The sequence below is a fragment of the Ischnura elegans genome, chromosome 4 (assembly GCF_921293095.1).
Source record: "Ischnura elegans chromosome 4, ioIscEleg1.1, whole genome shotgun sequence".
In the NCBI taxonomy this organism is placed as follows: Eukaryota; Metazoa; Arthropoda; class Insecta; order Odonata; family Coenagrionidae; genus Ischnura; species Ischnura elegans.
Genome location: NC_060249.1, coordinates 96,068,064 through 96,082,525, shown reverse-complemented (window position 1 = coordinate 96,082,525; position 14,462 = coordinate 96,068,064). Strand labels below are relative to the sequence as shown.

At 40.9% G+C, this 14,462-nt stretch overlaps 1 protein-coding gene across 1 annotated transcript in view; it reads left to right on the top strand.

Moving 5' to 3' along the window:
• The window catches only part of LOC124158196, a 48,357-nt gene extending 34,802 nt beyond the window's left edge, over nucleotides 1–13,555 (top strand). Inside the window, exons 4-7 of the mRNA XM_046533384.1 lie at nucleotides 789–914; nucleotides 8,305–8,759; nucleotides 10,214–10,543; nucleotides 10,949–13,555. Of these exons, the coding sequence (XP_046389340.1) occupies nucleotides 789–914; nucleotides 8,305–8,759; nucleotides 10,214–10,543; nucleotides 10,949–13,049 (3,012 nt within the window). The 3' untranslated portion in view covers nucleotides 13,050–13,555. The remainder of the gene's footprint in view (nucleotides 1–788; nucleotides 915–8,304; nucleotides 8,760–10,213; nucleotides 10,544–10,948) is intronic.
• The last annotated feature ends 907 nt before the right edge of the window (nucleotides 13,556–14,462 follow it).

Sequence of the window (14,462 nt, the reverse complement as noted above, 5' to 3'; positions counted from 1 at the left end):
AATAAAGATTGAAACTGATTCAAACTAACCAAATCTGGACTACGTAACACACAAAATTAAGTAAAATATATGGACACTGGTATGCATTAGATATATAAGAAGACACTAAAAACTAATCTAACAGCCAGCTAGACATGCAGCCAATCATAATACTCCCGGCACACATTCTTGGGAATTAAAAACGGCTATTTTTAATCTGAGTAAATCCCAACACTGCGGCGAGAAAACACCCTGAAGTAGACATACAAGTCAATTTTGGAAACGTCGACGTTGTAAGAACATCACCCGACACAAAGCCCGAGAAACGTTTTTAATATGATGGGGAGACTTGAATAAGAAACCGTTTCTTTTTCAAGTCTTCCCATCAAAACCGCCAGCAATTTCGGCCAGTTCGACTATCCAGGATAGGTGCATTTGAATCTGAATGAACGACACCTGACACCACGGTGAGAAAACGATAAACAAGTCGGTTTTCGAACCTTCGGCATTGTTAAAAAAAATAAAATCACTCGATGCGAAGCTTGAGAACGTTCTTAAGTAAGTGCAGTTTCTTTTTCATGTCTCCCCACCAAAAATAGCCAAAATCGCGAGCAATTTCTGGCGGTTCGACCTAGCAGGATAGGAGCATATTGCTGGGGCGGAAGAGGGAAGCCATTGATCGGAAGTGTGTTTTCCTTACTTGATGCTGACCAGGAGGGCTGATGACGGCCGGGGGCGTGCCTTGATCTTTCCTTTCCTCGGATCCTCTCAAGCCGAGGATTTGCTGGGAGCAGTCGAGCCAGGCCTAGCGGTGGGACGCCATGCTCTCGGGAGCCGCGGAGCGGAGGAAGACGTTTTCCTACCGCAGCAGGTCCCACGGAGGAAGGCCAAGGGACTGGAGGTCATTCGGGGAGGAGGGAAGCTCGCAACTCGACGTGAGTGCCAAACACCCGCCGTTCCACCTACAAAGTTTACAAAAACTGTTGAGCTGGAAGCTTGATTCCTCTGAGCGAATCGAAATATCCGATAAAACTTGTCGGTATGCGTTATATTTTAATGCCTGCCGCGTGAACGGCGATGAAATGTATACATGAATTGCCATGAGAAAAAATCCTCCTGGACCGGGAATCGAACCACGGACCTTTGCCTTTCCGGGCCACTGCGCAGACCGCTACGCTATCCAGATTCCTGATCTCCCACGGCTAGTTTACCGAGGCTGGTAGTATAAGATGTTAGGAAATTTCTTTAGAGATTTTTTTCTCATGGCTATTCATGCATATTTCCAAGGCTCGTACCAATATTATCGCTGAAAATTGTATTTATCCATTAAAAATTCTAGCAAAATTTCCCGTGTAGTTTCGAAATAAGGACAAAACAGAAAATTGTCATCCAATGGTTTCAGCCGGAGTCATAAAAGTTTTAAGAATAAGGAATTCTTATGTAAGGAATATCGGCTTCAAAGCCCCCAAAGAAAAACCTTTAATGACCAGGGAATTCCCCTTAGCACGGGAGAGAACAACGATTAAAATGTGCCTCCTTATTTGTCCCAGTTGAAGTAATAGAAATACTGTGGAAGTCTACAAAGTATGTACTTAGTAAGTACATGTTTTTGTGTAGTTACGAGCATGTTTTGTATAATATTGTGCTCAAAATTTAAGATCATTCGGGGATGAGGGCAGCTCTCCACTCGACGTAAGTGCCAGTCAGCCGCCGTTCCGTCTATAAATTTTACTAACAAGGGGTTTGTATTTGTAAGTAGGATTGAGCGGGGAGCCTGATTCCTCTGTGCGAATTGAAACATACGAAAAACTTGCCAGCTCGTATCAATATTATTACGTCAAATTGTATTTACCAATTAAAACATTCTATCACAACTCAACCACATAGCTCCGAAATCAGGACCGAACAGAAAATTTTCGTTCAATTTTTTTTCAGTCAGATTGACAACATTTTAAAGTAAGGAATTCACATAAGGAATATTGGCTTCAAAACCTTTAAAAAACGTTTAATGGCCACGAACTACCCCTTTGAACGGGAGAGAAAATCCATTAAAATATATCTCCTTATTTTTTCCAGCAGAAGTAATATAAAGACTGTGGAAGATTTCAAATTATATTCTGAGTACAAGTTTTTAGATAGTTACGAGCATTTTTTGCGTAAAGGCCGTTTTACACGGTACACGGAATTGCGCAGGTTAGAGCTGCATTAATTTCTAAAATGGCGTGAAATTGCGCGAATGCATGATAGAAATTAGAACAGGGGCTATTTTGCCGTCTCGCATCCACGCATTCTCGCATGTGTTCTAGCAATTCACCGCTTTACACGACGCAATTTTGATTGCGCCTCCACACGTACGTCAGACTGCGCAATTCCGTGTACCGAGTAAAACGGCCTTAATATTGTGCACAAAATTTTAGGTCATTCGGGGAGGACAGTAGCACGCAACTCGATGTAAGTGCCCTTCCTCCTACAAATTTTACACAAAAAGTGTTGAGCGGGAAGCTTTGTTACTCTGTGCGAATTGAAATATCCGGTAAAACTTGCCATATCGTGCCAATAATTGCTACAAATTGTATTTCTCAATTTAAACATTAGGTTATGATGCTTTTTCTGGGGCCATGCCGCAGGTAGTCCCGAGTATACCCTGCGAAGGGTCCTATACCCAGTGCTGTAGTTGGGAAAAAAGTTTAGGCGGGACTCGCCAAAAATTGCCATCAGCTGAACATGTATTATGCATCCGGCCGCGATTGAAATGCCAAACTCCAACTCTTACATTAGTTCCGAGTTGTGCCACGAGATAACTCTAAAAGAGTAAATAATCATTTCCGATTTTTCTTTCAGAAATCCCTTGGACAATTTACAGAAGGGCTATTTTTTACAGATTTAATAAGGTAGTTAACGGGTACGCTTATGACGAGTTTGGTTTTTAGGGGGTATCCGCACCGGCCCAACTAAAGCACTGCCTATACTCTAAATAGATGTATATGTAGACGAAAGGGCTCCGCACTAGCGGCCATATTTAGATGTAGATGTATTATAATCGCTTTGATACGTTAGGTTGTCATAGTAATACCACGCAGTTAGATCATTTGGTAGTTAAGAGTCAGCCAATCGGTAAGACCTTAGATTGTATAAAGTGGACTGCAGTGCCGGAGGGACCCCTTACAAAACAAATATGACAGATTTTGTTTACATCAGATGATTGGGTAAAAATCGATGATTTTTCATTGATCTATTGAGAATACACGGATATCTCGCCAATATTTTGTTGATAAATTCATTTAATCCCAGAGGGAATCAATTTTACATACTTCTGCTACCTTTACATGAACGCCTTTAAATTCCGATTGACATCTACCGCAGACACCGGTCTTTCGAATGGGATTCTTATTCCCTTTTACGATTGTGGTACGTAATTCTTTCTCTTTATCTACTATAGCCGCTCATTTATTAAAATTCATATTCATAGTGTTAGCGTGAATATCCCTTGCATACGGATTTCCATCTTCTTTTAATCGTCGTAAGTATTAATGCACTCACTTTCGATAGAATGGGTATCATGATCTCACGGTTTAATATTGCATATTCAATGCCAACGTTTTTGTCAACATCTTACCATTTGGAATGCACAAAACCCATATTTTTCTACCCACTTAGCATTATTGTGCAACCAGTACAAAAAAGCAAACGAAATGTATTTAAAGAAACAGCGCTTCGTATTTCCGTAGGTATAAAACATGAGCTACGTAGCCAATGGATTCATCACCTATAAAATTTCAGTTAACTAGTAATTTCCAGTAAATTACATTTTATAAAGCATGAGCAACAATACATTATCTTAAAAGCGAACATCTCTTTGAAGCTATCCATCCAACTCCACCTCAACCGAAGGGGCTCATGAACCAATGCTTTCCATCGGTCATAACCGAGATAATCTAATTTGACAGACGTACTATGAGCAGATGATAAAGAGAAATGAAGAGAACAGGGTTTATGGATAGCTATAAGGGATTTGATGCATATGTCAAGCTAATGATTGACATTGGGTCGTAGCACAGGGCGTGCACACGAGAATGCCTGCAAATATCGGCGTAGCGGCTGCCGTTTCATCCCTAATCACTTCACATATTTTCTACGATCGAAATCGAAAGATTTGTTACCATAAATTAGCGACTTTAAGGCCTCCTGAGTACGCGTCGGCTGGAGTACTTGGCACCCACACCATTTGCGTCAGCATAATCCACACAAAAAATCAAGTTGCTAAACCTTGGAGAGCGGGATTAGTGCAAATAAAAACTGATAACGGATAAGAAACATTCAAAACTTATCGTAATTGCTCACTCTGTCGCCGTCGGTCAGACATATGCGTCATTGGTGGGTGCACCGAAATAGTGCTGCGACAAAAGGACGAAAATAGGGATGAAGCTGTCAGGAAATGTGGAAGTAGACAAGGACGGATCCAGGATTTTTCTGTGGGAGGCATAAGTGTCTGACAGGCAAATGGTATTCTCAGAAATATTTTAGATTAAAAGCAACGTATTACTCTAACTGTACGAAATATTCTCTTTGTATTAATAAAAAGTTATTCATGTGATATTAACTTATTGAGACTCCGTAATACACAAAAAAATGAACGTAATGATAACCGCATTGAACATCTTGTCTAATTTTTAATCTTCTGGGGGGTGCACGCGACCCCAGCCCTCATACGCTTAAATTTACATAAATTAGCGACTTTAGGCCTCATGAGTGCATTTTGCGCCTCTCTGCAGTCATAGGTGGATTTGGGGGGAATAAAAACATTAATTAAAACATTCAATGCAGAGTGCTTCAGGAAAACATTTCGGATGCATTCCCATTAAGCATTGGACGACGGATACCAATTTACGTTGATATAACTCAGGTGTAGCACGTATATTGTTTCTTTAAGTTTTTTGCTAATAATATCACCCATGAAAGAATGCATGACTACATCACTTGCATGCAAACTGCATTTCATTTTATGCTAGATACGATTTCTGAGAATTTTTCCTTTCTTCATCGCGGTACAGACAAAGCGCTCCATTCATTTGCGGGCATTCGTATGCGTGTATCAACCGATATACCACTATATAGTGTGAAACGAAACTGGACGGCATGAAGCATGATGAAGGTAAAATGTACCGACCGCGTGAGTAACGAGGGAATACTATGAAGAGTGAAAGAAAAGAGAAGTCTTCTAAAAACAATAAGCAGAAGACGGGACAACTGATTTGGCCACATCATGAGCCATGATGGTCTGATGAAAACAAATGTAGCAGGACAGGTGGAAAGTAAGAGGGTCAAGAGACAGTCCCGAATGAGTTACATAGGGTAGGTAATAAAGGATGAAAAAGAGAAGAATTGCGTCGCTGTGAAGAGGCTAGCGGATAGGAGAGAGGAATGGAGAGCTGCGTCAAACCAATCTTAGGATTGTTGACTAATGATGATGATAATGTATGGAGCATTATGTAAGTGCGTTCCATCCCTTTCAAGGGAAACTAATAACTTTTCCTCGATCGAAGAGAATTACGCAGAGTAAATACAATAATTCCTTTTTCCGACCGAGCTATGGCAGTAGCGCAGCCAGGATTTTGAAATGGGGGTTGGGATTTACCGGAGGTATCGGGGCCCTTCCGCGGTGTATGGAAAACACTCGGGTGTAGGGTAAATTTGGGTCGTGGATTTTGAGGATTTTTGATGTCGAAAACATGATTTTTAGGACTCAAAAACAGTAATTTTGTACTAGTATTTATTAAAACAAAGTATTCTTTATTTATTGAGGCTATCTCACGCATTTGGCGCCTCTTTTAACGGCTCAAAGGGAGGTTATAACCCGGAAAACCCCCACCTTTGCGCCCCCCGTGCTTATGCCACTGAGCTATAAGGGTAAGGGTCAGTATAAAGATCATTGCAGCGTACTGAATATGTTGCATCACCAATGAGGATTTTCGAGTTGGTGATGAATGGCATTTCCAGGCAATATCGCACAAAAAGGGTCAGAGTAACGGATTAGGAGGTACGCTCCTTACGGAACACAAAGAAATGTTGACTTGAAAAATTCAAATCTCGTGTCAAAACACAAACAACTCTTGCACAAAATTCCGGAGATGCATGTTTGGTCCCCCTCACGTATGCAAACTTTCTTGATGGTTTGAGGCGTGACTTGGTGAAATTTCTTCATTTTAATTAAAAAACTTCGTTAATTTCCCATGTGACTTTACTAACGACCAGTTTGGTCGCTGTGTGGCATCATCAGGTTCAAATTCAGATTTCGCACAGCGATGAAACTGGTCGTTAGTAAAGTCACATGTGAAATTTACGAAGTTTTTTATTCAAACTTTCTTGAAGCATTACAGTAATGAAGTGCTTACAGTTTAACGTAGATGGTTAAAATGCAAGAGGTAGTGATTAATGAGTGTAAAATGTCCAGAAAGAAAATCGCTTAATAAAGGAAACCAAGTTTCCATTGTGTTGAATGCTCGGTTGTTTTTTACCAGGGGCTGATAAATTTATGCTTGAGGGTGATCGGCGGCTATGAGGCTCAAAGCAGGTAAAGATATTTCTCGATGATGAATGGTATGTAATGATAATGAGATCTCAGGATAAAATGAGAAAAACTCGTAGGGGGAAGTCTCGTCATCCAAAATCGATTTGAAATTTTGAATTTGCAATATCGTTTAGTGTTTTTTTAACTCATGTAAAATTACACTTTAATTATCTTTCTCAATTCAAGACATTTAGCATTAAGTCATTTCATATATTTTTCTCTTTCTAATTTATGGAGATAAGGCGTCCAATGCGAATAGCCGGACGCTGCAGCGGCAAGAGGCCAGCGTAACGCCTTTACTGAAAATGTTTTTATTTCTCGAGTGATATCTATATTACCCCAACCAATTTTTTTGTATGCAATGGAGAGTTTTATCTAAAGCACATAAACGATAAGAAAAATCTGCGGAATAGCTACCTGGCCTATAATCGATTTGAAATTTGTAATTTGATGATGAATCATTAATCAATTTAACCTAAGTTAAATAGTTCTGTTTTTAAATGCAAAACAAAGGCAGAAAAATTACATAAGAATATTTTATGAAATATGAGCTACTATTAGGAGTCGTGTCATTAATTTGAATAACTTTTTCGAACACTTTTCTACGTCAATTACTTTTACCTACAAGGAAAATCACAGATGCCACAATAAGTCGGATGCATTTGCTGACAGTAGTATGGAAATTACTATAGCAAAATTAATAAATAAAGAAATCGCTACGTCTAATATATAAATATATATTTTTCGGTCGCCACAGCTATATTACAACCACAAAGCTTCGACCGACTTGGATCAAAATATGAACGACGCTTGAAAAACTCAAGAGCACAAGATGTGCAATGGATGAGTTATGTAAGATTTCAATAGGATTTAGTAATTCGGACAAAAATAAATTCATTTTTAACAGGCATAGCACTTAATTTTCTACACCAAATAACTTAATTTTGAAATAAATAAATCCTTATCCCGGCTAAGGCTTCGAATTAATGTTTTAGAGTGAGAGTGGCGAAAAGGGTACATTAAAATTATTTTTAATGCATCCAGCTTGGTATTTTTCGTTGTCACTCGCGTCGAGTCTAGAACCGAAATTTTTAACACGTGATCGATCACGCAGAGAAAACCTAAGCACCAAAATTTCAGCGGTGTAATACATCGAAACTTTTTTATAACAAATAAAATAATTTCGAATAACCATAATTTTTATATCGGATGAACCCTCAGGGGACCCAAAACAAAAATCAGCGAAAGGCGAGGTGGTTCAGGAAAAAGAAGAAGTCCCCTTACCTTGAACGTTGAAATTCCTACGTATTAAGCTTAAACTGGAGTGAGCCCTACCTTCACCAATGAAATAAACTTTCGGGTTGCATTATTCGGTTATAAATTCTTATCGCAAAATATACTCATATTTAATATGTTTCAGTTTGAAAGTAGAAAAATGAAAAGATAAAAATTAATTATTTGCTAAATTATACGGACTTATATATAAAAAGGACAACTTTTATGCATCAAATAATAAAATCGAATTCGGTTAATTTTCATTTCGGGGATAACCATTGGGCAATCCAAACAAAAATCGTCGTAAGACAAGGTGGCCAGGGAAAAGAAACTGGCTCTCCTACATCGAATGTGTAAAATCTTCACCCTTTTGGCTTAGTTTGGGCTGATCTCTACCCTCGCCAATTATAACCAGCCATTAGGTCGAACTACTTTGTGAATGATCAATTCTAATCATGTGCTCCTGATTTTTTATTTTTTAGTGTGAAAGTGGCGAAAATCTCCGAGCCGCGAGCATTTCCAGCGAAAATGAACGGGAAGAGTTTTTGGACAGCACGACTTCAGACAGTGTTCAATACCTGCAGCCGTCGTCGCCTACTTCCAGGTCATCCCTTTACGAGAGAAGGAACTCATGTTTCCCGCAGAAAACCCGCTACATATGGTCACCGCAAAATGTCACAACAAGCTTGCGGACGTTGCCCGGCGCTGAGACTTTGTGGACATCGTTTGAGGCCATGGCGACGTCGTCGGGGGACGAAAGTAAGGTTGATGATCAGGTTACGAGGCAAGAGACTCTGGAAAAAGCAATCGATGAAGCAGTCTCCAAAGGGCACGGAGATTCTGTTCTACTGTTGGTTGCATGGCATGGGCAACCCGATCTACTACGGAGACTTCTAGAGGATGGCCTCAGTCCTGATGTAACTGACGGTTGTGGCAGGTTAGTAGACCCTCAATGGTAATTTTAGTGGAATAGAATGAAAAATTTGCCCTTAACGTTTGAATTACAGAAAAATTGTGATGATTTAACGGTCAGTAACACTTATAGTAAGGAAAATGAATTAATAAAATTTGTAACGTACACTGATATATTTTTATACCCGGGTTTCATAAGATTGTAAAATCTTAGCACCATGATATGGTTTCATCTTCAGGTTAATATATAACCATTACATCATAAGGTAAATATCTTAATACCATAACATAGTTACGTCTTCAGGTGAACATGTAACCATCACATCTTCAGGTAAAGATGAAACTATGTCATGAAACCCGGATCGTGTTTTTTAATATATTAGTGAACCATACAACGTTTAGTCTTTGATTTTCCATAATGGAAAGGTTTCACAAAGTTAAGCCTGAAACCATCAGTTCCACTACAGTGAGATTACATGGACGGAGAGTCAATGGCGGCGTTCTTATATCAAATTAGTGCTATACCAGGTAAAATTTATGAAAAAAATTACCTAACGGTTTGGTCGATTTGGAGTAGACAAGAAGTTTTTTTAGAAATCAGTGCCGTATTCATTTTTTTTCAAATGATTTTCATGCGTGATTTGGTAACTCAAGCTGTGACTCACGGAAAAAAGGTATGTGGGGATGAAAAACAACGTGCTCATAAAAAATTAGCTCGGCAAAAAGCATCATGACAGCTGAGGAACAAGTCAACTAAATTTTTAATACAACTTCTTCGTCGTTTTGCTTCTGGTTGTCACAAGATTAAAGGAGTTGAAAATGCTTCATTTGTCGATAAATATTACAATTTTCATAGTATGTTCTGTAAACCCATCAAGTAATGTCAAGGAGTCGACAATTCAAACGCTATGTTATTTGACTCAGATGTGTATCTAGTCCTCGCGGGACAGACGCTGAATTACCTTCCCTGCCAGTCGGGGTATCCCACTCACTTGAATCTTGCCATGAAAATCTTCAAAATTACAACCGCGAGATCCGCGGGCGTAGCCATGATGAAGATAAAATAAGGAAGTATTTCTTTATGAAAAACGCCAGAAATTCAATTCAATGGGTATCTCAAATTAAATTGAATCAGTTTTTGTATTGAAAATTACAATGAGTCATCAGTTTCTTATTTATCGACGAAAATTAGAAAACTGAAGAGATAGTATATAAAACTTGTTGAAGTATCAAAGGAGGAAATTTTCTACGATTTCATTCTGTGGTGCTTTTATCTATTTTTCAATGACCACAAGTCGAAGCTTTCCAATTTCTTATAAGTATAACAGTTACACGGCAAGCTCACAAATAACTATTGAGGCCGAGATAAAATTTGGTTACATCATACATGACAAATTGGAAGAAACAGTGATGAGTTCTTCAGTGTTTTCCCGCTCCTAGAACTTGATTAACGTGTGCCTATATTTCTGTTCTGCACAGGACACCTCTTCACCTCGTCTGCTACTTAGGAGACAACGAGAGTGCGGCCGTCCTTGTCGCTAAGGGAGCTCGCGCAGACGTCTGGGACCACGAGGGCAAAGCCACCCCGGTCCACTGCGCCGCCAGCTCCGGTTGCCAGAAGTGCGTGAAGATCCTCGTGGACTCCGGAGCGGACGTCAACTCGAGTCTGAACGAGGCTCCCACTCCCATCTACTACGCCGTTCAAGTTGACTCGCCAGAGTGCGTTTCGGCTCTTTTAGAAGCGGGCGCCAATACCTGCCCGCCAAGGGAAGGCGCCGCGGCACCGCTGCACGTTGCGGCTTCATTTGGGTAAGTATCTTTGATCACATACGTAGACATATACAACTATTCGACTCCATCAACGCAGAGACGTCTGCCATTCCAATCCGATGCTTGGCGTTCATTTAGTTTAAATGGAATAAGCAACTTTCGCTACCAATAAGTGCTGTTTTATATTATATGGCGGCTAATGTTAGCTGTAGCTAAACTAAAGTGCCAAAAGGACCGGATTAAACTCCTCGCAATGTCTTCACTTCCATCATCATCACAAGTCAACAATTCAGGGATTGGTTTGAGTCAGCTCAACACTCGCTTCGCCTATCAACTACCTCATTCACGCCTGTATGGTCCTCATGCTTCACATCTTTCTTTTCTGTTCCATATTTCTCAGTCGAAGACCTTATTTTACTGTTAATAATTTATTTCCGTCCGCAGGTATTCCAAATGCCTTCAGATTCTGCTGGAGAGCGGAGCAGACATGAGGTGCAGAGCAGGGCGCTGGGGGAACACGGCCATACACCTCGCGGCTAAAGACGGCAGCGCCGAATGCACCAGGATCCTCTTAGACTTCGAGGCGGATCCGAACACTACCAACTCGCGCCAGCAGACGCCGCTTCACCTCGCAGCCCTGTCCCAGTCGTCCGAGGTGGTGGAACTGCTCCTAAGCCGCGGCTCGGACCGCGACGCCGTGGACGTGGACCTTCGGACTCCGCTTCATTGCGCAATCGTCAAGGAGTCCAGGTGCACGGAGTGCATCAATCTGCTGCTCTCCAAGGGATGCAACGTCAACTGCCCAGACGTCTTCGGCTATACTCCCCTGCACCTAGCGACCCTGAATGAGTTCTCCGGATGCGTGAGCCTCCTGGTTAAGGCAGGCGCCGACGTCATGGCCAGGACGAAAGGGGGCGTTTCCGCGCTGACGTTCATGGTCAGGAGGACCCCTGACACGGTCCCATTATTCCTAGAGAGGCTGAATTCGTCCGTCATCCTTTACGAGAGGGACCTTGGAGATGCAGATTGCGAGCTCCGCCTGGACTTCCGTCCTCTGCTACCCCTCATTCCGCCAACTGCCTCGTTCGAAGACAGCCGATGCATCGGAGGGAACGAAAGCTCCCTACTACTGGGGCTGATCGAGGTCGGAATGAGGTCAGCCCTCGAGCATCCACTCTGCGAGACGTTCCTCTTTCTCAAGTGGCGCAGGATAAGAAAGTTTTTCCTCATCGGCCTCTGCTATCACTTAATCTTCATCACGTTTTACACCACCTACATCATCGGCGTGTTCTCCCGAGACCCAGGGGTTTACGGCTACAACGAGACTAGCAACGGGACAAGAAAGTGCATCTCGGAGATGGACGGTGATCCGTTCAGCAAAACGATTGATCCTCGCATGGTCATCGTAGGCTACATGGTGATGATGATGAACATTGCCTCGATGGTGAAAGAATGTTTCCAGATAGCCCACGGATGGGTAAAATACTTTCACAACTGGGAGAACTGGTTGCAGTGGGTCATCATTGTGAGCGTGTTCTTGAGTCATGTCTTTCGTAGTAACGTTGGGCCGATCTGCGACCTTTATACCTTCCAGCATCATGTTGCAGCATTGGCCACTGTCTTTATATGGGCAGATTTAATGATACAGATTGGTCGCTATCCGACTTTTGGGGTGTATGTGCAGATGTTCACGACTGTATCAGTGAACTTCTCGAAATTGTTGCTTGCTTATTCCTGCTTGCTAATAGGCTTTGGCCTTGGTCTGGCAGTGTTGCTGCCGAATTTCCCTGCTTTTGAAAAGCCTTACCTTGCGCTGCTAACATCGGTCATAATGATGTCCGGAGAGCTGGAGTATGAAAGTATATTTTTCGACGAAGATAAGAAGATATTATTTCAGGGTACCTCGCATGTTATGTTTCTAGCCTTTGTCCTCTTAATGACCGTAATTTTGACCAATCTCCTTGTCGGGCTGGCAGTGAGTGACATTCAGGGACTGCGCAAAACGGCGAAACTGAACAGATTGGTGCGAGAAGTGGAAAACATTGGTCATTTGGAGAGTATCCTGTTCTCGCGATCTCTATCCAAAATTATACCGTCTGCCATCCTAAAGCCATGCCTCAAAAGTGCCCTTCTGGTACCCTCCGCACCCTACAATATGTCTATTCACCTGAGACCAAACGATCCGAGAGAGAAAAGGGTTCCTCGGCACCTTCTGGATGCCGCTTACAATCTCGTAGCAAGTAGGACGTGCTATGGTAAAAAAGGTCAGAAATCTAATTCAGGGAAAGAGGATTTTGGCGCAAGGAACTCTAGGCGAGTGGTGTCATGGGGGAGCGTCCGTAGACTCGGGAGGATAGATTCTCACAATGAAACTGATGGTTTCGATGAAATGGACGAAAGGCTTCAGCAAGAAAGGATGTTAAACCACATATCCTCAAAACTTTCAATTATGATGGAAGAGTCTCAAGCAAAAGACAGAGCCGTATCTGATATAAATAGACGACTTGCTGCCATGGAAAGATCCGTTAAACGCTTAATTCCTTGATACCGCCCACTCATTCATCCTCCACCCACGAGCTAAAATCCCTTACATTTTAAGGGTGTATTGGCGTCATGGATATATAATTTAAAAGCAGTCATAAATCAAACAGCATGCTTAGCAAGTGATACCGGAAAAAAGTTTCATGCCTCTCAATTAATAGTTTACAAGTATAATTTCTGCTACTTGGTTTAAAAATCTCTTGAAAATTTTAAGAACAAAAATTTGAAGGCCAAGAATACCATGGTTGAAGCAGACAATCGTGAAAATTTGATTACCCATGCCTACTTATACTTCCCGCTCTTTTAGATGGAGTTGCATTTAGCAAGGTTTGTCACCTAACTTTTGGCCACTAAACTGGTTATTTTAAAAGGTTTCATATCAGCACATGAATTCAGTAACACTACAAGATGAAAATACCTACTACCTGTTGATACTCCGAATAATATTTTATACTCAGAATACTCATATTCATTTGCTTTACTAATAACTCATTATCGTCCCTCAAGAAGGGTCATCAGGAAAAAAATCTCAGAAAACAATGCGAAAATAAATTTGAGAAATTCTAAGACGAATACGAATGTAAACATCATCAACGACTGATGTATCTTATGCAATCATCAGTTACTGCTGTCGAGGCTGTATTCATAGTTTAGTGCTGTAAATCTGGGTAGTTAGGATACGTAATGGACTTCGGATATAGCATAAAAAATAGGTTAAATCGCATGTGGGCGATGCTACTCACATACAATGCTATAAATTTTCACTGCGAGCCCAAGTTTACTTATAAATCTAGGTAACTCAGATTTCCTAAAGTCAATCGGCGTATTTTACCCGATGAAAACGTAAAATGAGAGACCAGATTTGAATGCATAAACGACTGTCAAATATGCGTTGATACGTTTCTTTATTTATTTTCTAGTTTTATTTGATATACACTCATAAATTTATATGTAACGCTGAGAAAAACATGAACATCACAATGAAGGGGTGACTCAAAATCCAGAAGACAATGGGAGTGAATATTGAGATGCGACACATGAGTCAATATCAGCCGAGCAATCGTACCAAGGTGAGATCAAATGACGATAAAAAATCTTAAGTTTAATGAGAAGTTAATGAGTAATGAGAAGATAAGGATTTCATTACAGTTATCAGTCAGATCTCTCGGTGATGCACCAAATGAATGGATACTATGGAAACAAGATGAACCACCTGAAAATCACGAAGGAATGAGTCGATTATTCGTACTCTAAGGTGTTTAATACAAATTTCAATTGTTGAGTACGTTGTCGGGCTACAGGAAATTCAAAAATAGCAACGTTCCATGTGTAAGTAAAAGTCTTCACTTGAGGATTATGATAAAAATTGTATTCTGCCCATAGACGAAATTTATCCTCATTCATAGTTTAATTCGCA